The 27,596-nt window shown below is 43.6% G+C and overlaps 1 protein-coding gene across 5 annotated transcripts in view; it reads right to left on the reverse strand.

Annotated features, from left to right (window-relative positions):
* LOC115812840 (ras-specific guanine nucleotide-releasing factor RalGPS1) overlaps positions 1 to 27,596 on the reverse strand; it is a 99,835-nt gene that overhangs the window by 60,958 nt on the left and 11,281 nt on the right. For all 5 annotated transcript variants that reach the window (XM_030775399.1, XM_030775362.1, XM_030775372.1 and 2 more), the window contains exons 4-7: positions 23,974 to 24,057; positions 14,294 to 14,383; positions 11,986 to 12,078; positions 1,593 to 1,719 (exon numbers count right to left, since the gene is read on the reverse strand). In XM_030775399.1, coding sequence (XP_030631259.1) covers positions 1,593 to 1,719; positions 11,986 to 12,078; positions 14,294 to 14,383; positions 23,974 to 24,057 — 394 coding nt within the window. The remainder of the gene's footprint in view (positions 1 to 1,592; positions 1,720 to 11,985; positions 12,079 to 14,293; positions 14,384 to 23,973; positions 24,058 to 27,596) is intronic.

Consider the following 27,596-nt stretch of genomic DNA (forward strand, 5'->3'; position numbering starts at 1 on the left):
AATACACATATATACAGACATACACAGACCAAACATACACAAACAGAACACACACACACATAAGCAGAAAATACACACACAGAACATAAACATACACACAACCATATATAAACACACACAGAAATAATTCTGACTAGGTGTACACACTGAAAACTGAAATCCTGCGGGGACAGCTGAGCTGTGGAGTTAGACTAGACTGTTACTCTTCATTGACAGGACCTTCAAAACCTCAGCACTACTGTAATGACTAAGTCATCAAAAGAAGCTTCTACACTCAGCAATACAAAATATGAGGACATTTCACGAGGCCGGTCTGTTCGAAGCTTGGCCAGGACTTTGTGAGTGTGTGTGTGTGTGTGTGTGTATCAGTCCAGCAGTAGGGGAGGAAATCAAAGTCTGATCAAAAGACTACGACCTAATACACACCACATTTTCCATCCCCCAATCCACATCCCCGTCACACACACACACACACACACACACACACACACACACACACATATCTGTTAAGATTCATTTCAATGTTTCAGATGCTTACTGAAAAGCAAGGAGATGACAAACGCCTTGTGTTACTTATTTAGCTCCAGCTGTGGTACTATTAAAATGACAACAAAGATCTCTCTCTCTCCCACACGCAGACACAGATATACACACACACACAGTCTATGTCTACCAAGGGGAAAAAACACACACACACAAAAAAACATGCCTTTTTCATTACATTGTTAAGATGCATTTGAAAAGCTGTGATTACTGCTAAAACGTCTAATGCCAACCTCAGGGTAATTGCTCTGTGTGCCAGAGCTTATGAGTGCTGTGTTACAGAGCGGGTGTTTGGTGTTGCCAGTGTCATGTGCTTCCACTGTTACACAAAGCAAGCAGAGCAGCTCCAGCATGTCTCAGACCTGCAGAGCTCTGACAGAAGCAATGTCACTTCTCTGACTTGTGACAAGACAGAGGGTGGAAAAAAAGCGAGACAGAACCAACATCTGCAGAAAAGATGAATCAATTAGAAGGCAACCGTTTTATGAAATTCTTCCTCTACTTGTCATTTTGTTTCAGTGACTGGAGGAAAAATCTTTGACTTGGGTTTTGCAGTATAGTCATGAGAGAGTGATTAATGGACCATCAGGAGACCAGACACACACATATATAGAGAGAGAGAGAGAGTGAGAGAGGGAGAGAAGCTGTACTCTGTATGGACTACTATCAGTTCCTCACAGGAGAAGACAAGTTAAAAGGGATATAAAAATGAAATAAAACAAGAGGGGCAATTATCAAGTTTAACTGTGGAGCAAAGCCTATTTGAATACAGGGAGGGTCATAATGAGAAGAGTTTGACATTTAAATAAGGCAGGACAGCATGAGTAAACTGAAACCAACCATTGTCAAATCAACTATGAGTAAGAATTGCATTTATTCCCTGTAAAACAATTCACACAATCTCAACAAAAGCTATGTCCTTTTATTGGGGTTAGAATGAGGCTGAAATACACAGGCAGGGAGGGTTCAGTATACAGATGGGTGGGTGGGGCTATCCTACAGCCTCTTATACTACAGTAGCAGTTGTCAGACTCAAGGGTCAAACTCACCCAGGTAGGGAATACAGGGTACCATCTTCAAGGACCTGATGTATTCTCTCATTCGGGTATAATTCTCCTCCTTGGATGTCAGGTAGTCGAGTTTCTCAAACGTGGCCTTGTCCTTCCTACTGATCAGCTGCAAGAGGAGTCAGACAGAGACAAAAAGAGCATTTCTCAGCTTTAATGACACTCTGATGCACCACACACACATGAGATCCTCAACACTGCGGCTGGAGGCCCAGAATCCTCTGGGGTTTTGCCCCCTCCTTGCATTTACAGTCACAGGAATCTTCAGCCAATTAGAGAGATGAGAGACCACAATGTTTGTTTGACATAAAAGCATATGAGACTCTGGACCTCCAGGACTAGATTTAAGTTACAGCAACACTTCACTGATCAACCGGAATAAAACCATGGATGACAAACATCCCCACAGCAGGAGGGAAAAGAGCTGCACTGGCTGACTCTACTCCTCCGCAAATATTAACACTGAATATGAGTTTCTTTACAGCCATGGCACACAGCTGGAACACTACATGTTTGCCAGTAAATCAGCGAATAGTCAGTCATGAAATGATTAATTTTACCCTCCTATTAAAAGCAGACACTGACATACTCTTTTGAACATTTGGCAACGTGGAACGGTTCTTCAGCGTGCTTCTAGACCTGCTCTACAATCGAGAGGAGAAAACCCAACGGTTCACTCAGTGCAGACTTCATTTTCCTCCACAAAAACAGGCCAACGAATTCACAAAACTATCTTACATAATCACTTTTTTCACTTTTCCAATCTGCTCTCTGTTGGAGAATCAGAGAGGAGACATGTCTGGACACTGGGAATGCTGTTCAGCAGAATGACTTCACTGGGGAGTCAGAACTCCAGAGGAAAAGAGAAAAAACAGTAAATAAATAAACCAACTGGGGGATCTATGAACGTTATAAAAAGAGACATCCACAACCGCTGTGCTAGGAGACAGCCTGTTTCCCTCTGTAATGACTGCATGGAAAAGTTGGTTAAAGCAGCCCTGTCCTCTGAGGATGGGTTCAGTGCTCCTGCAATGCAGGCAGGTACAGGACAAAGACTGCGGCTGTGCCCTAGAGACCTGCTACAGTCTGGCTCTGCTGCCTGAGTAAGTACAAACCTGGTCTAGTCTGGCTCCGCTGCCTGAGTAAGCACAAACCTGGTCTAGTCTGGCTCCGCCGCCTGAGTAAGCACAAACCTGGTCTAGTCTGGCTCCGCCGCCTGAGTAAGCACAAACCTGGTCTAGTCTGGCTCCGCTGCCTGAGTAAGTACAAACCTGGTATAGTCTGGCTCCGCTGCCTGAGTAAGTACAAACCTGGTATAGTCTGGCTCCGCTGCCTGAGTAAGTACAAACCTGGTCTAGTCTGGCTCCGCTGCCTGAGTAAGTACAAACCTGGTCTAGTCTGGCTCTGCTGCCTGAGTAAGTACAAACCTGGTATAGTCTGGCTCCGCCGCCTGAGTAAGTACAAACCTGGTCTAGTCTGGCTCTGCTGCCTGAGTAAGTACAAACCTGGTCTAGTCTGGCTCCGCCGCCTGAGTAAGTACAAACCTGGTCTAGTCTGGCTCCGCTGCCTGAGTAAGTACAAACCTGGTATAGTCTGGCTCCGCCGCCTGAGTAAGTACAAACCTGGCCTGGAAGAACCGTCCAAGCACGGTAGCGTGGGACTCAACCAGTTCAGCAAAACAGAGACTTTCAATCCATTTCCACTGCTAGTGAGTGAATAAGCACAGCTGGCGACCATATCAAAACACTGCATTAAAGTCCCATTCGACGAAAACAAATGGGATTTTAATGTAGGTCTGGCCCAAAATAAGCTAAATATATTCAGTGAGGTTTTAGACACCTCCTCAGAGCAGAAACTCTCAGTAGAAAGAGACAGAAACAGACACCTCCAGAGTTGGCCATCAGTCTTACATCTGCATACAGAGTTGGCGTCAGACCCAGTTCTCCTGGGGAAACTCATCCTTTTTCCCTCTAAGACATGATTCCTGTCCCTGAGGATGCATTGCCTGGGCCTGCCATCAATTCCCAGAGTTTTCATTTACTCTGAGAGTGAAACAATCAGAGCATTACACTAAGGACTCCACAGAGCGTGTCCATGCATTTTCTTATGGCTCCTCACAGGTTGCCAGCTCATGAGACAAACTGGGAAGAGGGAGAGAACACGGGAGAAAGACCAGCCGTTAGGTCCAGATCTGATTCATCCATAAATACCACAGTCCAAACACGCAATGTTTTACTTACTCTGACAGAATAAGCCCAGTCACAGCAGGAGATAAACACTCCTGTTGATTTATGACTTTTAAGACATACAGTAATGCAGTTCACGCTGCGCCGACTTCATAAAAGTACATGTTGGTAACACTTTGGACCACCGGTGTGCCATTACGTGTGACAAACTGTAGTAATTTATAGAATGGTAACGCTGTGCGGTACCCACTGCACCAGAAGTCCTCATAAAAGCAGGATGAGGTGAGAGGCCGACAGCGGGACAGTGAGCAGTAAGGCGCTGGTGTAGACACAGTACAGCTGATATTACGTTACTGCATCGCGTGTCGGTGTGGGGTTCTCTCACAAACCACAGGTTTTAAACATGTTGTCTCCACAAAGCTAATCCTCATTCTAGGTCTCTCTGCACTCTGCACCCCAGAGACAGGGAAAGCGATGAGCCGTCTCAGCTCAGTGAAAACTGCAGGAGAAACAGAGCTACCCTACAGATGAGCATCATTCTCCCAACCACTGCCTAACCCTTTTCATACACACTCGTTTCCCTCAACAATTTACAAGTTTATATTGTATCACTGCCCACCCGCCTTGTTCCAGTGCAAAATCCAAAACATGCTTAAGTGGGCATCTGCTTCAGAAGCCATGGCCCACCCCTGCTCCTCCTTTCCCACCCCGGTCTCCTTGACAACCGTACTCATTGGTCATGGCATGACCTCATGGAAGCCACGATCTCATTGGTTTAAGAGGCCCCAGTGGGCTGGTGCCAAGACCTCATACATTACAGCCATAGCAGTAACCATTCTAGTTAAAAAAAAAAACAAAAAAAAAAACCTACAATCTCTCTCTGGTTTCCACTGACTACAGCAGAAAACCTTCCACCATTCCCCCTCAGATACACATGTGTATTAACTCTCTCTGTCCCACACACACACACACACGCACAAACACATGCACACACGCACAAACACAGACACACACACACACACACACACACACACAGAGAGAGAGAGAGCGCGCTCCAGAGCAGCAGTGTTCAGTCCTTGCTGTGATGTCATCTCACAGTTTGGCTTTGAACTGTTACACACATTAAGTGCAGCTGATAAATAGGCATGAAACATGTCTGTTTAAGAAACTCATTTCCCAGGAATGAAGGATTACTGTATAATGTTAAAGATTTGATTAAAAATAAAGACATTATACAGTGTTACCTGTCCAAGAAAGCTGACACCTGATCAAATCTACAGAGATCAAGATCAGAACTGCACAACCACACTGACCTTTTTCATTTTGACTAGATCACAGCCGTTCAGTACGGATGGTTCTGCTGTCTAATCCTAGCCTATGGAAATTCATTTACTCATTTTATGGCATTACGGTGTTGGGTGTGGGGTCAGTTTGGAAGAGAGCATAACCTTTTAAAGCAATGATGGAAAGCATCACACATCACTCTGCGCTGACAGAACCTGTTCCAAACATAAAATCAGTCAAAATATCCATTAGGGCGGTAAATCTAGTTTTACAGCTGAATTTTCAAATGAAGCGAAAAACCACAACGCTGAAATTCCATCGCTAAACACTGGATCATAATGGAGATATAATGGAACATAATGAGAATCTGCCCAGTCAGCACGTCAGTGCTGTTAATAGTGTAGAAACAGGCGTCAAAATACAAATACATGTATGTGTTATGTACGTGTGTGCATGTGCGTGTGAGTGTGTATGTGTGCTTCAGAGATGTGGAAACTGTGGCTGAGATAGAGTGATGACAGAGAGAGCATTTAAGTGTGTATGTAAGAAAGAGAGATGGCATTACAGTAGATGTTTCTACAGTTTTCATAAATGGAAAGTGTGTAGAGACAGACATGTGAGGTGAACTGTTAAAGCAGGGAGGGAGAGAGAGAGAGCGAGAGAAAGAGAGTGAAAGAAACAGAAAGAGATTGTGCATGCATGTATGGAAACTGTGAGACAGAGAGACAGATGTACGAACTAGATTCATGAGTGTGTGTGTGTGTGTGTGTGTGTGTGCGCACGCTTGTGTATGTGTGAGTGTGAGAGAGTGTGTGAGTGTGTCAATGCGTGTGTGCATGCATGCTTGTGTGTATAAGTGAGCGTGAGTGCATGTCTGTGTGTGTGTGAGTGTGTGTGTGTGTGAGTAAGTGAGAGAGAGAGTGAAAGACAGAGAAGGAGAGTGAGCATGCCTGAGTTTGTGTCCATCTGTGTGTGTCCATCTGTGTGTGTGCGTGTGTGTTTTTATGTGAGTGTGTACAAGAGAGGGTGTGTGTGTGAGTGAGTGAGTGTGTGGGTGAGTGTATGAGAGAGAGTGTGTGTGAGTGAGTGTGTATGAGAGAGAGTGTGTGTGAGTGTGCGTGGTTTTCAGACAGAAGGAGACTGTGGTGCAGACAGCTGTGTGTGTTTTTGTGTGAGTGTGTGTGTGTGAGTGTGTATGAGAGAGAGTGTGTTAGGGTTAGGGTTAGTGTGTGTGAGTGTGCGTGGTTTTCAGACAGAAGGAGACTGTGGTGCAGACAGCTGTGTGTGTTTTTGTGTGAGTGTGTGCGTGTGTATGAGAGAGAGTGTGTTAGGGTTAGGGTTAGTGTGTGTGAGTGAGCGTGGTGTTCAGACAGAAGGAGACTGTGGTGCAGACAGCTGTGTGGGGTAGACTGATGGAGACCCCAGTGAACACCCCTGTGCTGTGAAAGTGCTGAGAGACGCTGCAGAGGGGAAGTGGTTGTGACCCACAGGAAACTCCAGACAGGGCCCATAGTGCACCATGTTTATAGGGGCTTCAGAAACCATGAAAAAAACTAAACAAATGATTTAAACACATGTAACCACGAAACAAAAGCGTGCCTTGAGAAAAGCCCACACCAGGATGTTCAGATGAAATGACAGCCTTTAACCTCCTGATGAATGGAAGTCTACTGGACATCATCAGTTTGCCTATAATGAGGAACTGATGCACTCAGTCTTTTTTAGGGTGGGCAAGAAACAAGCAGTCACAGGTGGTGATATGCCCATGCAGAATACCAGCCGGGCCCTGTCACTCTCTGCAAACTGCATGCCATACCACTGTGTGGAACAGCTAGGACTGGGCAGTTATTAAGAGGATTTATCTATCTTTTTATTTACCTTTGTCTTTAGCTAACCATAAGAAAAAACAGAGTTAAAGACAGCTCTTCTAACCACATGACTCATTCCTCTGTGCAAACATCCAGGTTTCCTATTCATTATGTGAAGTTATATGTTGTTACACCATGGCCTGTATATCAGGAATCCTGTGGTCTTTTTTTAAGGTGTATGTTTTGGTATTTTAAACTACTATTCTGTCAAAAGTCCATTAATTCCTGTTGGAGCTCTTGTGGACACTGGGATAGGTAATGGGAGAGGTGAATGTGGACACTGGGATAGGTAACGGGAGAGGTGAATGTGGACACTGGGATAGGTAACGGGAGAGGTGAATGTGGACACTGGGATAGGTAACGGGAGAGGTGAATGTGGACACTGGGATAGGTAACGGGAGAGGTGAATGTGGACACTGGGATAGGTAATGGGAGAGGTGAATGTGGACATTGGGATAGGTAATGGGAGAGGTGAATGTGCTCCATTCTGGCCAGCTCTGCTGAAACACTGCTCACACCCTGTCTAAAAGAGCAGGCTCTCATTGCTACATGACAAACACACACCATATAAACACTGCACTGGTGTTCCTCACAAATACAGTGCACTTACACAGTACAGCAATTACAATAGCAAAGGTTACAACTCTCTAATAAAACACTTTAATTAATTCACTGAAATGAATTCGATTAATATTTTGCGCCCCCAACAACTGACAGGAATGAACCTTTTGGTTTATTTTGTGTGTGTTTCATCATTACTGTTGTCGTTGCTCTTTTCTTTACTGAATTAAACCTCAGTAAGTCCTGTAAGTGTTGAGCTCTTTTGGGTGACAACCAATACTTACTGACACTACCGAAGCAGAGTGCTGACCCTTCATGTGGAACGCAGAGACACTGCAGTCTGACTGTGTCAGCCCTGACAGAGAACACAAGAAAAGCCCTGAGCTGCACTTTCCATTAACATCTACAGAGTGAGGGTCAAGGGTCCACGTACAGAGTTAGTCATACAGAAAAGCATTGCTTCCTCTTTTCTGACTCTATTACATGTTGGTAGTGACTAAGAATCATGACTAAAGGGGGAATTCTTCTGGGGATCTGGCAAGCCAGTCAAATGGTTCTTGGCAGGAGTGTCAGGTGGAGTGAGGGGGCAGTCACAGGGGGGAGAAAAGCCCAGCTACTGCTCATTCTGCCACCATTAGTGTTGGGCAGCTGTCAGCACTGAACTCAAGCGCACTGTCCTAACTGACTTCAAAACTATACTATTAAAAAAGTCAGGTCTGCTTCTCACCCACACCATTTTGTTGTAGATGCATGAAGGAATGTACTGACTTTTGGTAAAATGTCTTCTCCATAGCCTTCCACATATCCACAGTCATTATCCTCACCATACCAACAGTTTACTGTCACAATCACTATCCTCACCATACCAACAGTTTACTGTCAAAATCAATGTCCTCACCATACCAACAGTTTATCATCACAATCACTGTCCTCACCATACCAACAGTTTACTGTCACAATCACTATCCTCACCATACCAACAGTTTACTGTCACAGGCTCCTACATGATACAAAGAACATCTGTGCTTTTTCCTCCCTATTTTTCCTCTTTGCTTTTATCTCAGGACAACACAGAGTGACTCTCAAGGCCCTCTGGTCACGTCAATGTAAAATCACCAGGCTGCCGGCGCCATGGATCAGCCCACGCTGCTCAGATGGCTTTTCAAGGCCATTGGAAAGTTGGCCAGAACATAGCCCTAACACTGCAAGCTCCATAGAACTCAGTGCCTCAGAAGTCAGAACCATTTGGACCATCAGCTACTGGAACTCTGTCACCAGCATGCAGCCAGGCACGAGCCAGGTGACTGAGGAAGATGACGATGATGAAGTGTTCTCTGAGGTGGAGTTTGATGGGTGCTATGGATGTTAAAAGTCTTTTTAACATCATCAAAATGATTTTAGGGTTCTATAAACAGATGTGTTTTATTAACTTTTAACTTGTATATCAAGTTAGCATACTTGCTCTCTGTCAAGGCCATTGTGCTGAAGTGAGGAGGTGAGATGTGGGGCAGACAGGGCTGGTGAGGAGGTGAGATGTGGGGCAGACAGGGCTGAAGTGAGGAGGTGAGACGTGAGGCAGACAGGGCTGGTGAGGAGGTGAGACGTGGGGCAGACAGGGCTGAAGTGAGGAGGTGAGACGTGAGGCAGACAGGGCTGGTGAGGAGGTGAGACGTGAGGCAGACAGGGCTGGTGAGGAGGTGAGACGTGGGGCAGACAGGGCTGGTGAGGAGGTGAGACATGAGGCAGACAGGGCTGGTGAGGAGGTGAGATATGAGGCAGACAGGGCTGAAGTGAGGAGGTGAGACGTGGGGCAGACAGGGCTGGTGAGGAGGTGAGACGTGAGGCAGACAGGGCTGAAGTGAGGAGGTGAGACGTGGGGCAGACAGGGCTGTTGGTCTCCTCAGTCATTTTGGGCTGAACGTCTTACTCAGAGGCTCAGCAGCCTTAGGGGAAGAGAACGGGTACAGGGAGAGAAACTAAAAGCTGAAATTTAAGACAAAAGAAGACAGGTCCTCAATGCCCAAACATGAGCACATCTGGCCCAAAAAAACATCACCAGTGATGCAACCATCCACAAATCATTGTCTCCTTTGAACCAACACTGTATTTTAAACTCAAACAAAATGAAAGCTCCAGAGAAAATGAAAGGCAATTTTCTGGTGATGTGGAAAGTGCTTTTGGGCTCTTTCACAAATATACTTTCAGTGATGGCAGCTGTATGGTTGTGTGTCATTTATGAGTGTACCGGGATTGCACCTGAAAAAGTGTTCAGTGAGTGAGTTATGGTGCGCTAAGAAGAATCACAGCTGTTGTGCTGTGAATGCAGGAGGCAAACTGCCACACAGCACAGAACACAGGACTGCTAACCTACATCAAAGCCATCATTCACAAATGTGTCTTCACACCCTCCAAAGCCAGCACAGGAGCTCAGGAAACCAGGCTAATAGATTTGAATTCAAACATGGTGCTCCGTGGGGGAAGAGCAGTTTAGACAGCCTTTCATCCCACCGAAACACGAACCACTCACTTAACATCACACCAACTCTACCCCTCTACCAATCTGTCCACCTGTCAGACACAGTTCATGCAAACAAAAACAAAACCATAATCATACATGAGAAAAGATGAACGCATCACTGGTAAGCGGACCGTAGTGTTAATTTTACCCCTGCACACACAAGCATGGCTGGACCGTAGTGTTAACTTTACGCCTGCACACACAAGCATGGCTGGACCGTAGTGTTAACTTTATGCCTGCACACACAAGCATGGCTGGACCGTAGTGTTAACTTTACGCCTGCACACACAAGCACGGCTGGACCGTAATGTTAACTTTATGCCTGCACACACAAGCATGGCTGGACCGTAGTGTTAACTTTATGCCTGCACACACAAGCATGGCTGGACCGTAGTGTTAACTTTACGCCTGCACACACAAGCATGGCTGGACCGTAGTGCTAATTTTACCCCTGCATACACAAGCATGGCTGGACCGTAGTGTTAACTTTACGCCTGCACACACAAGCATGGCTGGACCGTAGTGTTAACTTTACGCCTGCACACACAAGCACGGCTGGACCGTAGTGTTAACTTTATGCCTGCACACACAAGCATGGCTGGACTGTAGTGTTAACTTTATGCCTGCACACACAAGCATGGCTGGACCGTAGTGTTAACTTTACGCCTGCACACACAAGCACACCTGGTCCACACGCATAGCTGAGGCTCAACAGCCTTACTGGTTGGCTCTCAGTGCACCTCCAAAACCATAAACTACTTCAGCAGCTTTACAACTGCTCCCCTACACAACTCTTTTTAGACTTTCAAATCAAAACATTTGTTGACTTGTTTGATTTCTGGTGGACTGATCTACATATTTATATTTTTCTCCTTCTCATGTATTCCAGACAAAACTGAGGTGGATCTATGTTGATCACCAAAAAATGACAAACAGGGCAGTCTGTGTGTGTGTGTGAGAGTGTGAGTGTGTGTGCTTGTGTGTGGAACAAGGCTATTATGGTGAGGGTTTTTTTTAGTACTTTATACGACATATACGCCTGTTCAGGTTGACTGAAGAGCTGTGTTTGGACAGGTTTCTGTGCTTTTCTTTCCACACAGATAAACTTGCATGGTTACAAATGTCAGTTTTCCATGGTAAAGTAATAAAGATTTCATGGTAAAAAAAAAGCATCTTTGTTTAAGAAGAACAGTGGAGGAATGAGCGTGAAACAGGCCTATGGGCGACAAGATATAGTTACAACAGACTTTCCTTCGGCCATGTCTTTCATTTTAAAGCTTTTTTTTTTTTAGGTGTATTCCTTTACATACCGCACATGTTTAAAGAGAAACAGTAAATCAGTCTGTGTCTGACTTGAACAGAAATGAGTGAGAGCACAGATACGCCTGTCCTACGTGAAGTCTGCTCTTTAATCTGACTGTTGGCAGACACAGGCTGTCACACAGAGGTCAGAGAGTCTGTCAGAGGTCAGAGAGTCTGTCCTGTCACTGACCTGACCCTCAGTAATGCCCCACACAGAGACATGTGGCCAATGCAAACTTTCATTCAAAACAATACTGTGCATCATATGATTTTCATATGTCCCCAGCACACAAAGTGCTTCAGGAGGATGTCTGATAGAGTCCATAGGACATGGGTCAAACCTGGGCCCTGACAACACTTTCAACTTCTTTTTTTCATCTCTGTAAAACCAGTCCCTGGTCAAGCACACGGACACTTTAGTGTCCCATCAGGACGCATTACATAACCCACAATAATACAGCAGTCACATCACAGTCAGGACTGCCTTCCCACTGTCCCGAGATGACACGTAGATGTGGATCATCTGTGCAGGTCCAGCTCAGCTAGATTAAGTCTTTGACTGCACCCATAAGGGTGTTGATAATTAGACCTGGACAGTGACTTGTCCTGGTGGTTGGAGAGTAATGCAGATGATTGACAGGACTGCAGGTACTTACCGCCCAGGTCTTGCTCAGTCGGAAGATAGGCGCACTCTGAAGAGCGGAGACCACAGACACCAGAGAGTGCAGGTTATTCAGCTCCAGAAGTTTCTGCAGAGAGAAGGTCATCTACTCATTAGCAAAATGGGACATGAGGTGGAATATGAGAAAAAGACAAAAGTGAGATTCAGTGTGTAAAAAACAAAAAGAGAGAGAGGAAAAGTCCTCTGTAAGATACATTTTACAAAACAATTCAGTGTCAGACCACATCAACGTTTAACAGACAAAATCCATGTGAAGAAAACACAATAAAATGTTTGTGTTATTAAGGACTTTAGTCAATAGCTGTATAATATTCTGAGGCAGGTGGAGTTACTTTGTAAGAATCACCACATCCACAAAAACTACAACTGACAGTCTGAAAACTATTTTCCAACAATAACATTTTCCAACAAGGCTGAATAAAAAAAATCAAAATAAAACTGCTGGACTTTTTATGTCAAACTAAGCATTTTATATTTCGTTTTCCTCCCTCCAAAACAACTTTTTGCCCTTTGCTAATCTGCCTGTTCTGTCCTCTGCCGGATGATGTCACAGCTCCAGCAGGGCTCCTCTTAATAACACCCCACAGGGAGATGATGTCATAGCTCCGCCAGATCTCCTCTTTATAACCCCAACAGTGAGATCTCAGAGACGATCTCTCTGCTCCTCACAGCCTGGAGTCACTCCCACAGACTCTGAGCTACTCCTAAAGCGGAGGAGCCTACTCTGTAGATTATTCCTCTGAATGGAGTCTTAAGGGCTTAAATGAAGCTGCAATAACAGTTCATACAGCCATGGATTCTGCCTGTTCATGTCCCTCTGTCAGTTAGTTTGTCCACACAGGAAACAGCTTTAATCGGCTTTGACAATTAAACAGTTGGCTGACAGATAAATCTCTGAGACAGATCACAGAATAGTGGCAATAGCCATGTGTGGAAATAACAGCCTCATTTTGGTAAAAGGTATCGTGGTACACGGGTCAAATTTACAAAAGGAGTTAAAGAGTGAATATAAAAAAACTTTGCAGTAGAACTATGCAGTTATCGGAGCGTTTAATTAACAAATATAGGCCTATGCGTTGTGTGCAGAAATATAAAAATGAGAGATGTTTGTAATTAGAATGGCTCTGCATTCTTCAGGATAAGAAATCACTGTTGAATTTTCCAGATGTTTGACTAACGTGGCTACTTAAAAACCCTGCAAGCAGGACGATGCGAGACTAAACTTTGGTTCACTCTGCCAAACAGCAATCAAATCATCAAAATTAACACTCCCAAAACCACAAATCAGCCTCTGTTCACTTTATAGCAGAAGCTTCTTTGAATGGGCTTAGCTGCTGATGTTTTTGGAAAAATAAGCGTGTTTTTAATCTTTGACAAAGCATGAGAGAAAATTTACAGAGGGAACGCATAGGATTTTTTGCCTGCGTGGATCGTTCGGTTTGGGCTGACCCTCAGATCTCATCACCCAAAACAAACCGTTACTTGCCATCATTTTGTAATAGTACAGCTGGGGAAACATAACTTCATTGCTACGGTAGATTTTACCCATCACATCCAGAGAAGCTCAAAAACACCAGCCACATTACAGCATATTCCCACTGTAAAACTTCACTGAAGATGAGAGAAGCTTTCTTTCAGCTCAGTGGCTTAAGTTTCAGCAAGTGTTTGCATACATACGCTATGAGGCCAGGTAAGGACAGGGTTGGATATTAGTGTTAAATATCACTTTGTTAAACAACACAGTCTTGTAGGCAAGTACTGGACTAAAGGCATAGATATTTCAAATAAGCAACACAGTACCACCACTTCTGAACCTATGACCATGTGTGCGTGTGTTGTGCTTAGCTGACTGAAGCTTTAGTACAGTCAGACAACACTTGTTAATCACACGTCACTCGGCCATATGGATAAAATAAGACTTTTTATAAAATGCACCATGCACTATCACTGCTGCCAAACACATCTGCTGTAGCTCTCTGGTCCAGACAAGTCTTTACTATTTCACTGTTTTCCTAGAAAAAAAAGGACGCCCGCTCAAAAGAAAGATTTCCATAACTTGGAAATAAGTGAGGTACTGCACACAATCAAAGGCACTGTTAGCAGTGAAAGCTAATTTGGCAGTAGACTGAACTGACTTTGGCATCAGATGCGATTCCACAGTGAACTCCCATATAAACTCAGAGAGGTCAGCTGGAGGAAAGCACATACATTTTCTGCATTAAACAAATCCATTTGGTTAGAGGAGGATGAGAGCGGAACAGCTGTTTTGGTAATCATCTCACCTTTGCAATTTTGACAAAGTGGCCCAGGATTTCTGCGCGGATCTTCAGTGTTTGAGCTGTCAGGATCTCCCTGACCAACCAGAAGCCCACCTTTGAGAACAAACACACAGGAGAATCCATTTAAATCAAGACCATACATGTCACACGTACAAACATGCTGGAGAGGAACACAGTGCATTGCTTCTGGCCTTTTCTCTCTGTTTCATATGCATTGTGTGTTTAAATACACAATAAAATACATGCAGCAGGCCATGGCTGGCTTCCAGAGTTTCTCTGAAAGCCTTCTCAGTGTTTATCTAAGCTATTGTAAACTCTTCAGGATGACATGGTGTCTGAGAGAACTGTGTGTCAGCTGAATGTGAGGAGGAGAGGAGGCTGTGAATGACAGGGCTGTACAGGCAGACCTCTGCACTAACCCTAACCCATAGGAAGACACTCTGCTGTCTTAAAACTAGGTGAAAAACACTTGTTTCCAATTTCACAGAAACAAAACTGTGGACATGAATCCTTATAAGAGAGGAAAGTCTACAGGAGCCCTGTACTCAGAAGGCAAGAAGAAGAAACAGAAATATTGAAATTATGCTGAAAACAGAAAAACAGAGTTAATGCTGATGTTTGTAACAGGGGTCTCCAATAGGAATGACATTATTCAAATAAACTCAGTAAATGAATTCCCCGGACACCTGCATTTACTTATTCAAACAGTCATAGAACACAGCTAAACAAGCTGAGTGGAAAACCAGTGCCGTATAACTGGTCGTTATTCATTATCACAAACATAAACTCCAACATGGGACTCCGCACATAAAGTTACATCTGTTTTGTTTAAAAGATGAAGAATGTAGATTTAGAATTTACATATCATTACGTCTGACAGGATCTTTGGCTGTGTAAGTGTTTCACCTTTGTCACCCCGAGGACAGTGAGTTCGTCCATTAGTTCTGCTTTCACACAAAACAATGTCGGCCAATTTGCCTTAGTTACTGAGAAACAAAACAGCAGTCTGAGGTCAGAGGTTAGAGATAATGCTGCTGGAGTAAGGCCGGAGAGAGCAGAGCCCTTTACAAACGTGTGATTCTCTACTCTGACCAAACTGGGAATCTTTCATCGCTCCCCAACGTGGAAATATAGCAGACCATTCAGACTCCAGATCTCTGTGCTAAAGAACAGTTTTGGCACAGGTATGAATTACACACAACTCGCTTATCAAAAATAGCTTTTAAAGTCATATGTGTCCTCACTGTTGTCTTTGAAATATGTGAGCTGTTTTATAAAAGCATGAGAAATTGCAACACACTGTGAATATGAGCACATTTAAAAGGGATGCTGGTTCATATGATGTTGAATACGATCCTCTAACTGACAGCCCCTGGCTGTAGGAAAGTGTGTGGGGCGGTTTTGCTGCTCCATGACACAGGGTTCAGGCACAGTTCTGCCACATGCTCTACTGGCTGAACTCTCTACTCATGACATAAAGGGATGAGACATCATCTCAGTCCACACTGACCTCAGTTCAGGACACAGACTCCAAATGCAGCCCAAACAGGGTGGACTCATACTCAAACTCTGTATCACTCAAAGTTTTCATGTTCAATGTATCGTTTAAATGAATGTCTGGAGACAAGCCTTAAAATATGGTACTTTAAACTTTCCTGTGAGGCCTGAGGTAGTGCACTTGGGAACTGTCATACATCGGAACGCATGATAAAATATAAACAGGATTAGACAGCAATCCACGAGAATCTAAAGAACCAGCTGACAGAACGCTTGATGTATGTGAATTTAAATTATTCACAAAATCTCGCCAAGAGGAAGTTTTTTAATGCTGGAGATGTATTTTGACATTAAATTTAGTGAAGCATTTGACAGTTGTTTTGGAAGATGGCTGCAAACATTGTCCAACAGACTAAACTAAAGCGCGGTATGCATGTGACCCTGGGATGAGTATAAAGATAGATTTCCTTCCAAACTCAATCCATAAATAAATATTGTCTGTCTTTTCTCTGCAGAAATGGCTGAGACCATTGAGCAGATTATTCCTTTAGGTGCTTTGTATAGTAGCTGTGTGGATGTGTGTGTGAGTGTAAGAAAGGCTAATACACTGCAGCCTCTGAATGGCGTGGTTACGTGGCGATCTTAGCAGAGTTAAGGGCATGTTGATGTTTTCATCATAATTCCATCTCTAATTAAACACTCCATAAATGTTTCCTTACACCAATGCCACACCCTTTGGCTCACTGTATCTGTGTGTGCGAGAGAAGAAAATATTCACAGGTTGGGCTTCCGGTAGAATAAATCTTTGAGGTGTTCCTTGCTGACTGGTTAAAAACCATCACACATGCACACACACTGCTAATACATGTACCAAGAGGGCTGTATGTTCATTCATGTGCTGAGAAAACACTGAGAGAGACATCAACATGAATTCTGTCTTTTCCACCCTAGTTTCAGCAGGATTTACCAGCCTGTATGTTTGTGAGAATGAACACTAATCTCTCACATCTGTACAGACTGAAAATGAAAGTTAACAGTAGTCTCTCACATACGTATTGACTGATGGGTTAATGCTAAATACAGTGTACGTTTGTATTTCTGAAAACCAGTGTAAAAACACGTTTTTGAGCACACCCATACCCCACTGGCATGAAATAAGACTTCAGCCAAGACTTAAAGTACAAGTTCAGTGACAATAAACCAAAGGGGAGCTTAGTTTATCCTGTCTCTACAGTGCTAAGCTCGCACTGCAGCTAAAACCGACCCAATCTGAGTTTTCCCTCAGATCTGAGACGTACTGGATGTGTGCAGGGCTGTGTCATCTTTTCCGCTCTCCTTCTGTCAACATTTGCATGTGTTACAAAATCCAACCCATCCTAACGACGCCATTTAAAACAGTGAACTAATTCCTTTTGTTCATTTTATCTGACAATGACTGGACATTTTAATGACCATATAAAGAGAAAAAAAACATCACACAGAAGTGCATGCGGTCAGATTAGTTTTGGGCCACATTCGTACACAGCACAGAATCCAATACAAATCAAATATCGGTGAGTGTGACCTGCAGCTAAACACACAGATCAGACTTCTTCATTGTTTCCTAGGTCATTCACAATGTGAGCCTACTGGGCTCTTTAGGCACTGTTGGCAGTTAGATCAAGGCTGCCATTCTTGAGAAAAGTGAGGGTACTGGTGAGCAGTGTGAACAGTGTGAACCTGACAGGTCAGAGACATGTCAGTGCTAGTGAGTCCAAAGAGAATGCAGTAAGACATAGCACAGGCCATAAGGGAGAACAGCTATGAGTGGTTTGCCTACCACAGCACCAACAATTCTCCTTCTTCTTTTGTCTTATCCTTTAAATGTAGGCAATGCATGGTTGAGCACTGAGGAGACTTCAGGGGCCAGGTACCTGAAAAAACAATCTTGGTCTTGCTTGCATCAGAACAATGCTCCTCATTGACAAAGCTGATTATTGTGTATGCAGCTCATTTTGAAGACATGGTGAATATAAAAGCAGGTATCTGACGTGAGTCAATTAAAAAAGCAACCACAAACAGTCAGGTCATATAACTGCCGTCGTGGGTGAAAGATTAGAACAGAACATCAAAGCCTGCTGTGTGTACACTGCCAAACTGCTGCTCTTAGCAATGTTAAAATCTACAAAACAGAGGGAACATTTAGTGAGAATAATTTAAATGTTTAAACAAAACGGTCGTGGCGTGGAGTGAAGTGGGGGAGACACAATTTCAAAGAGCAATTTTAAGAAATGGATACAGCAGGTTTTATACGGTTCTGTACAGACTACACAGACACTCATTTTTGTGATATTACTGAGTATCGCTTGCCTTTGCCTTTTTCACGGCAGCTCTTAGTCTGTATTTGGCATTTTTGTTACCCTACATCACCCCTTTTGACTGCGTTACTTCTGTCCTCACACAACTCCTGCAATTCCACTGTGAACCCTGGCTTGTTGTCATTGCATGACATCACACTGCATACTGGTATTTGCATATTTCTTCACAGAACCAGATGTATGATGTGACTGTGTTTGTGTATTCATCCAGCGTGTCACAGGCAACTTTGAAGATGGTCCAGTCCATGCGTTCAAAGCACCCTCTCAGGTTCTCAGTCAACTCCTCCGATCTGCTTTTAATGCTTTTAAGTTTGAGTTTGACAGCTTCAGTTCTGTCTGTAGCACAGAACCAGGTGCATCATTGGGTGATACTGTGTTGCACCATTGGTTCAGAATATGATTCACACAAGTGGGACAGTCAATTTGTTGTTTGTACTTGGGAAATTCCAGTGAAAAGCCGGTCTGACAGTTGTTTGGTAAGTGTCATGGGAAGATGGGACATAGACTCCTATCAGAATTACAGATGTGAACTCCCTCGTGACATAGTGCAGTCTATACTTGAAGACATATTCCCGATCAGGTGATCGGAACAAATTAAGGACAGTGGAATTACTGTACCAGATGCGTCCACAACTGCTCTTCGGACTGGGTTCCGCAGGCCTGTGCACAGGGTAGTTGGAGAATCCAGGAGGGCAGACAGCAGAGGCTGGGACAGTACTGTCCAGCCATGTCTCCATCAGGCACGTCAATGTGCAGTTTCGCTCTGTTTGAATCATAAGCTGCAACTCATCTGTCTGTTTCTTGTGTGAGCAGATGTTCACTAGCCACAATGCTGACAATGGAGGCCTCTGAGGCCATTTTCTGTGCCAAGACAGAAGTCCTGATAAATTACAACTTTTGCCAGGTTTGATGTCCTTCTTCCAGCGGGAACACTGCTGCTCCCAGGTGGGTAAGTTGTCCTTTTGTAGTTCCTGTATGAGCCGTTTTGCCTATGTGGACAGACTTTTCTCTAACATAAGTGAGACACATGACAGTGCAAAGCGATGTTCTGACACACAACACAGACACAATAATGAGGAGCCAATGAGAGCCTAGACTGTGGCAGGCCAGGGGCTGCCATCTTGCTGTGTGGGTCCTCTGACATCAGGAGGACAACTATGAGAGAATGAGATCTAATGAGATCTGTTCAGTGGGAGTCGGGACAAAGAATCTTATTGTACAGTCCGCCTTCTACATGCGCGGGTTTGAATTTCGTGGATTCGATTATTCGCGAGTTTGCTATCACAAATTAAACAGGATTTCTTTTGGAGTTCTGCGGCCTACTGTGGAAAATCTCAGACAACGCACATAGACTAGAAAATGTACATGTCGTACACCCCCCTAATTGTACTTTTTGTGTCCCCTCCAGGAGGTTGTAGATATTTTTTGCATTATTATTCATGCTGTTGCACTGAGACATAATTTGCCTCTATACCTTTAAGAGAAGAGGAGTTAGTGAGTGATGTAGCGAGGTTCTTGTCAGTAGAGTAGAGAGTTTGTGTAGAAGAAATAAAACTTAATAAGAGAAGAGAGTTCAGAGCGAGCTAAAATGTCAGAGTGATGTGTATTTTAATGCTGTTACAGAATAAACGAGGAAAACATATCAACACACTTGTTTTGGACATCGCCTTATTCAAGTGTGCAACATAAAGAAAACTAAAAAAAGTTTAGTGAGTCATAATTGAATAAAATACGCGTATTATTACTCTATTTTATCATTTACTACCATAAACGTTGGCTATAGTGTTACGAGTTAAGGTTTGGAGGGGGGGCCTAGAGATATTCGCGGTTTCTCCTGCGCCCCTTACCCCTGCGAATGTGGAGGGCCGACTGTATATCCATCAGTGGGGTTAAAAGTGCCACCTTTAAGGAGACAACAGTACAAAACACCAGTTTGTCTCTCTGAGTAGCCATGGCAATACTGTCAAATCAATTTCCTTTGAACTCATAAGTGCCCTTCCTGAGCTGAGCTATGTCTGAAGGCAGCCAGAGTTGGGTTAAAGTTGAACAAAAAGGAGATTTAATCAAGATGTAATAAAGGTAAATGAGAGGAAAAATGCCTGGGACGTGGACCAAAATCACGGGGAACAGGACAAAAGCAGAACGACGTATGAGATCATTGTCTTGTGCAATTAGCACGGTCACGGCTTGACACAGGCCATTAAACCCAGTAGTCTGCAGTGCATGTTAGCCATAAGCTAATGAGACTCGGACCCAAAGCAGCAGAGGGGGTTGCTGGAAGTGTTTGGAGAACCCATCAGGAATGCTGGTCCTTTAGAACTCCCCAGTGATCCACTTTAGAAGTGAGGGTGGGAGCACTGTGGGAACAGACTGGGAGATTGGGGGTGGGGGTGGCTTTTGGAGAGCACATGCAATTTGGAGAGCCTTGATGTTAATGCATCACTTTTTCCAATAGAAGATTACAGCTCTAAGCGAGTCTGACTGAGATCTCTAAAAAAAAGCCCAAGTTGAGGCCAAGACTGTTCTGCTGAGGTGCACAAATGGGACAAAGGAGGTCAATGAGAAGAGGAAATCCAAGTTTTCTGAAAATGAGGAGTAAAAAGTGAAGGTCTGACAGCAAAATAAATTTATTTGGTTGTGGAGGGTTTTTGCTGACACTCACATCTTTTCTTATATATATTATTGTAAAATTCTGACAGGAATTTAATATACTGACCGGATTACAAAGCACTGAAATGGACAAGATACATGATGACTAGAATACTGTTTTAGTGAAACATCAAGACTATCAACTACATCTCCATGCTGATTTACAAACCTCAGCCAGTCTACTTTAGCTGCATACTCTCTTATGCCCCTCTGAAGCTAAACATCACGAAGGAAATTCTGGTTGACGAGGTGATTTTTACACTCTGAGAGCATGTGACACATCACGTCACTGTCGCCACACATGTTCAAATGGATCATAAAACAAGAAGGAACCAGATGTGTGAGGGTAACTGCAGGATGATGTCACAGCCACATCAAAGACTAATTATCAGCCTATTGACACGTAATAAGGTCACCGGGCCACTGGTTAGCATGGAAACCTGCACAGACCCATATGCAGAAGTTCTGGACTTGCAGGACTGTCACAGCCAGGCTATCTTTGCAAATTCAGTGGCTCTTCTTTATGTGCCCCCTTCACAAAGCAATCCAAGGACAACCTAACCAGATTTCTACTTCTCTTCCCCAAAGGTTCTCCCAACTGCAAACATTCAGTTACACATATACTCTCATGGAGCAGCAAGAGGGAGAGTGACCCTGGGCAACACAAAAGGACAGGGCGACTGTGTGCACTTGAACTTGCAACTTACAATTTTTTTTAATCACCCCTCGGAAGCTTAGAAATAGCCAAACCTATGTAAGAATCACTGCTCACAGCTTAGTCTCCAGCATCACGCTGAAATGTTAAGGTTAAGATGGACCATTTTAAACAGATCAAAAGGTGTCCTCCTCTGGTCATTTTATATTCTTATAAATCTAACATATTCAACTCTGTGACAGACACTTTGTACCGCTGGCAAGCTTGGAATGTGGACTCGCAGTGGCGTGATCCACAAGTCTCTTTCATTAGGACAAACTCTTGGGTGGCCCTGAAACAAGAGATCTAACCAGCACTTAAAACAGAGTCCATCTTTCCAACGCCTGAGGCCCAGCTAGTTATGTTACACTTAACGGTGTCATAAAAAACAAAGATATTGCTGGCACAAAGCAGGGGAATTCTGAGCTTCTACACTAAATTGTGCTAGAGATCAGGGAAGATCCCAGGACTTTAATTTGACAAAATATGAACAAATCTCTCCATTACAAAACAGAACCGCATCCTACACTTAACTTGTTGTCCACTAATCTAAATGCTTGCTTCTATGCTGGCTTTAGCAACAATGAAATAAGAAAAGTGTTGACTGTAATGTGGAGATGCTAATAACTAAGACACACTAATCTGCTTAGTGTGAAAATACATTCTTCTTGTGAACCCTTGCCAATAATTCTAATTCGTACATTTAAATAACAAATATTTAGACGTAATGAACATAAAACTTACGGTATACTTGAAGTCACTATTTGGTAAGTTGTCGGTACAACAGAAAAAGGGGAGCCTATATGTCGATTGAGAGATAACAGCTGACTGCGCTTCCCCGAGTAAAACTTTTCGTTAGGACAAGAAATTCAAATTAACGTTCCGGCACGCGCGCGCGCAATATTAAATTTAAAGAATTTGTACCGCACTCGCGGATTGGCATTGCACGGGTCTGACTACGTGAAAAGTATACCACTACTAGCGTTTAGTTTTATACATCACATAACGACACTGCACAGTAGGCTGGGATATTGAAGGTTTCGGTGCGCATACATGAACTACTACACCTTTCATTTACATATATCTTAATTTACACAATATTGTCTCATTTTAACCTTGCGTTGCCAGCGTTGTCAATAACTGCTGCGCGCGCGAACACACACACACAAACGCACGCACGCACACACACACAAACACACAAAGGCAAGTCAAGTCAGCGATAAATTAACCATGGTGAATAATGCTGCATGAATATAGTTACACATGTTTTAAAGTAGCGAGAACAGCGTGCGAGTCGTGATTTGTATTTTTTATGGGATAGGACATAAAACATAACGGAAATTCCAATGTATTATGAAGGGAACACTTAAAAGAAAAACCTGTCTTTTGAATTACTACAGGCATTACGAACATCACCAAAGATTCAGGAAACCTCTGAACTCCGAGATGGGTCACGGCTGCTGAATACAGCCGTCCTGCGGCTGCGTATATATAACAGCGCATTTCTACTGTGTATGTTGATTGTGTTATAACGGTTCCTTAAGGCCCATCAAGTGAGAATTGATAGCTCATTCCACAGCCCAGTGGAAAGTCTGCATAAAACACAGCTTCTGCCATGTAATTCTTAAAAACAGTCAGATATGTGTTTAAGGGCGCTGAACCAACCCAAAATTCACAGGGCAAAGTCAGGTTACATTTCTCATTATTACGCTATCTGTCACAGCGAGCCTAGACATTTCTCTCAACAAATCTTTGGTTAAGAACAGTGTGTAGAGGATTCACAGCAGAGCCAGAGAAAGAGAGAGAGATCTGTTAGTTCTTCTACATGGTGTTTTGTGTTACGTGTCTACAGAGAACTGGGCCGATAATGGTTCCATGGCAGAGAGTTTGGCACAGCCAGAGCTAACTGGACCTCCAACAAAACCAGCAGCAGCTGAAACCACTGAATCCGGCTCAATGGCACATTCACACAAAGGACGAGATGTGGTCTATTACTCTAGGCAACAAATACCTCTCTCTGTCCTGTCATTTCCTCATAGGGGAAGGTTTTGAAAAATTGATATAGAATGTAAAATGGTTTCATGAAGGAGAACGTGTCATTTTTCCAGCTCTGAAACGGCTCTGGTTGGAGAGAAATCGAAATATAAAAATCAAAGGATAGAGAAGGTTGTGGAAGAACTGTTTCATTAGCAGTGAGGGATTAGGGTGATCATGAACCCCCCCGTGTCAAACTCAAACCAAATGAGGTTTGACTTTGGTTAGTTGAGCTTTTTATTATGAAACAATTGTGGAATGTGGGCTCTGAGGCACTTTGGAATACGATGGAACATGCACATATACCAGAACAGATTTCAGATAACAGAAATACATACACATATACATTTTGCCTGGCTTGAGTCCAGGTTAGCAAATGACAGTAACGTTTTAGCAAAGTACCCATTGTTAGTGTGTCTTGGTGACGTTTGAAGGGTAGTTCACAGACTCACCTGGTTGAAGCGTCGTGTGAAGGCCACCACATTGGGCGCCAGAATGTGTTTCTCTTTCCTGTTCCACCCACAGCTGGCCAGCTCCTGTAAGCACACACACACACGCACACACAGATAGCCAGAGAATCATTACTGGCACATAATGAGTACCTCTTCATTCATATCTAAAGACCTCAGTTCAGCAAATTTTAAATTCTTCATTCTGTACAGGAATTCAAAGACTATGCTATGTCCATCTCATCTTTAGTATTACTGTAGAATCACAGAGGTACGTGTAACCCTATACAACCTAAAGTTTTGTGTGGGTTTAGGTGTATGAACGAGGGCACTTGTCCACAGGCCTACACGGCATTGTAAAGCTCAGGATACCCACTCATGACTGTGCCAGTCTGATGAGGTCATGTGAGTTACTGCTGGTTCACTTTGGGCAGCAGAGTGAAAAATGACTGACACTAGACTGTCACGCGTTCAAAACCTCCATGACCCCTGTATTTATCCTCACGGTACACAAGCCCTATTAGAACCAATGACCTCAATATTTTCACAGACATATTAAAACTCCAGAAAGTTTCAGATCCTGCCTGTCAGTCAACTGAGATCCAAATCCCACTTTTTATTTACTGTGGCACTGGGCTACCCAGGATACGCTGTGGTTACCAGAGACAGTAAAACAGATTCATACAACACACCCTCTCCTCGTGCGAGGACAGACATCACTGGGCTGAAATTGTGTGCCAGTTTTACAAAATGTCACAAGCCATCAGCAACAGATCTTAAATTAAAGAACAGGATTAAAGCTGAGTTTGGTGTGAGCTCAATGCATTCAGGAGACAGCAAATAACGGACTTGGTCTCCGCGAAATATATACACATGACTTCTCAAATATCACATAAAAGAGGTTCTGGAAGGGGATGATCAGCCACAAGTTTCCTTTGGAAAAAAAAAAAAAAAAAAAAGGTTGAAAATCCAAGTTTCTTTGGCACCCTGTGACCTGTGGACAGAGAACAGAGGGAAACAAACCGCGGCTGCTCTCCTCTTCCACACAGACGCTGGCGGGAACACAGGCTAACGGTTCTTCTCATGCACCTTGAAAGCCACGGAGCATGATGAATGAGAGTCATCAATCACGGCCTGAGAGCACGGTGTGGGTCAGAACAAAACAAACTCAAGCTTTGGTGTAACGTGGAGGACCAGGACACATTCGAGTCAGATGGCGACGGCTTTGCCCCTGTGGTAGAGATTAATAGTAACGTGCATTCCTGTTCTCCAGTGCAGCAGGCAGAACTCAGCCAGGGCTCTGTGGCAGTATTTACAGATCATCCAAAGTCAAACTGATACTTCTGTGACCTTGGCGGTTTGAGCTCCCTTGAACTCCTCTGAATACATAACAAAGGAGAAATTTATAGAAAAGTGAAAAGGAAGCCAGTCCGTTCATTATCCATTAAACGCTTTCCATTCACCATCTATTACCGACCTCACCAAAGGGGTTCTGATCCAGGTCCACCCAGACTCTTCAGTGCCAACAGAACTTCTGCACACACTTTATTTTTTAATCCCCTGACAGTTTGTATGGTAAGGACAGTGATGTGCATTTGCATCCTTATTCCACAATCAGTGCAAGAGAGTGTGGGGGAAAAAAAAAAAAAGAAAGAAAGAAGAGGAATTAAAAACTGAGTTTAAACTGAGAGGTGAAGTTTAAACTGAGAGGTGAGGTTTAAACTGAGAGGTGAAGTTTAAACTGAGAGGTGAGGTTTAAACTGAGAGGTGAAGTTTAAACTGAGAGGTGAAGCTTAAACTGAGAGGTGAAGTTTAAACTGAGAGGTGAAGTTTAAACTGAGAGGTGAGGTTTGTTTAAACTGTAAATCGATTCAGAACAATGACGCTATGATGCAGTGGGAAGTGAAAATCAGATGAAAATAATTTTGAATCTGTTGCCGTGGATACAGCCTTTCCCTCCCTAAAACACTAAAGACAGTCCCTGCAGTCAACAACGCGTCACCTGATATCTTACAGGAGTTGTACGGGGAAAAAAACCTTCTCTCTCTCTCTCTCTCTCTCACACACACACACACACACACACACACACACACACACACACACACAAACACATGCACGCACGCAAACACATAAAATGTCCTCTAAATCTCCCACCCAACTCTGTCCTGTGTTAGACACAGATGAAATCTTTTTGCTGCGACCTCTGCTTTTTTATGAGACATTCCACCGACTTCTGACATTTATTCCTGATTTCTGAGCTTTCCTTCAGGTGGAGCTCACCAGATAACCACCTTTATAGACTTTTCCTCTCCATTTTTTTCACTCCTTTGCTTTTCGATGAGAGCAAAAGTAGGAAAAAAAAACAAGTAAAAAAGCAGCTGGAAGCAGTTAGAGGACAGATTTTTTCCTTTTGGCATTAGCAGAATCTCTCTTTCTCTGGTGCCTTTTATTCAAGACAGAGAGAGTGAGTTATCCGCAGGATCCTCACCAGCCCCCCCCCCCCCCCCCCCCCCCCCCTCGCTGCACCTACGAACTCCTGCTGGGGATGTGTGAGAGGGGACGTTACCTACCCTTACCTACATATTCACATGCACACACAGTGAATGCAAAGACAGGCGTAAAGGAGAGACTGGCGCAGGGTGGGGGGGTGGGGGGTGGTAGCGCGTGACAGAGGAGAGATGCACAGAGAGAAAGTCTCCACAGTCTAAACAGTGAAGATCAGTGCGTTTGTCAGGCGTAAAGAAGCCAAATGAAATAGATGTTGTTCACACATTTAGAAAGCTAAAGTGCTCTCTGGCCACTAAAAAGGCAAAAAAGAAAGTGGACAAAAACTTGTACCTCTCCTGAAAACAAAGAAACACATTGTGTTTGACCTCTAGACACTTTCCGGCGATGGAAAAGACCCAGCTGATTAAATGCATTTGATTTTTCGGGCCGGCGTGAGGGTTCCATCACGGTCGGAGGCTCATTTGCATTGCTAAACATGTTGGACTAGAGGTTTGGGAGTCTGTTGATTCTGGCAAAATATACAGATTTGTTTGAAGCACCATTTGAATACCCAGAAAAATCAATCGTAAAAGCTCTTACAAAAAAAATCCAACCAGTGAACTAAAACTTCCAGAGCACTGAAATATGAGGCGACTGGCTTGTAAAGTTCTTTTCTATAATGATATCAGAGCTTAATCATCTGTGCTCAACATAAAAAAAGATAAACTCTATGGGTCCACAATGACACACACCAATTAAATTCTGTTAACTAAAGCGACACTTTTTATTTGAGGTTTCCGTAGAGCGCGGGACAGCTCTGACACATAGACTTACGTGGCATCGGCAATGGGATGGGGCGGAATGGGAGGGGGCAGGGGGAATTGGGATACGACTCTGAGAGTCTGTGGAGACCAAGTGTAGTCACTTCTTCACACGCCTTCTATTTCAGTCCTGACTAAGTCATCCCAACGGCAGGATGAGGCTCTCATTTTTTTCCACTGTTTGGTTGGAATACTTTAATTACAGCCTGAAGGGCTCCACAAATTGCAATTACATAAAGAAACAACCCACAGGAATTCACGGAGTGAGAGTTCTCTGAAACATAATATTTTTCAAAATTAATCATCATATTTGTTTAT

Source organism: Chanos chanos, chromosome 1 (assembly GCF_902362185.1).
Source record: "Chanos chanos chromosome 1, fChaCha1.1, whole genome shotgun sequence".
In the NCBI taxonomy this organism is placed as follows: Eukaryota; Metazoa; Chordata; class Actinopteri; order Gonorynchiformes; family Chanidae; genus Chanos; species Chanos chanos.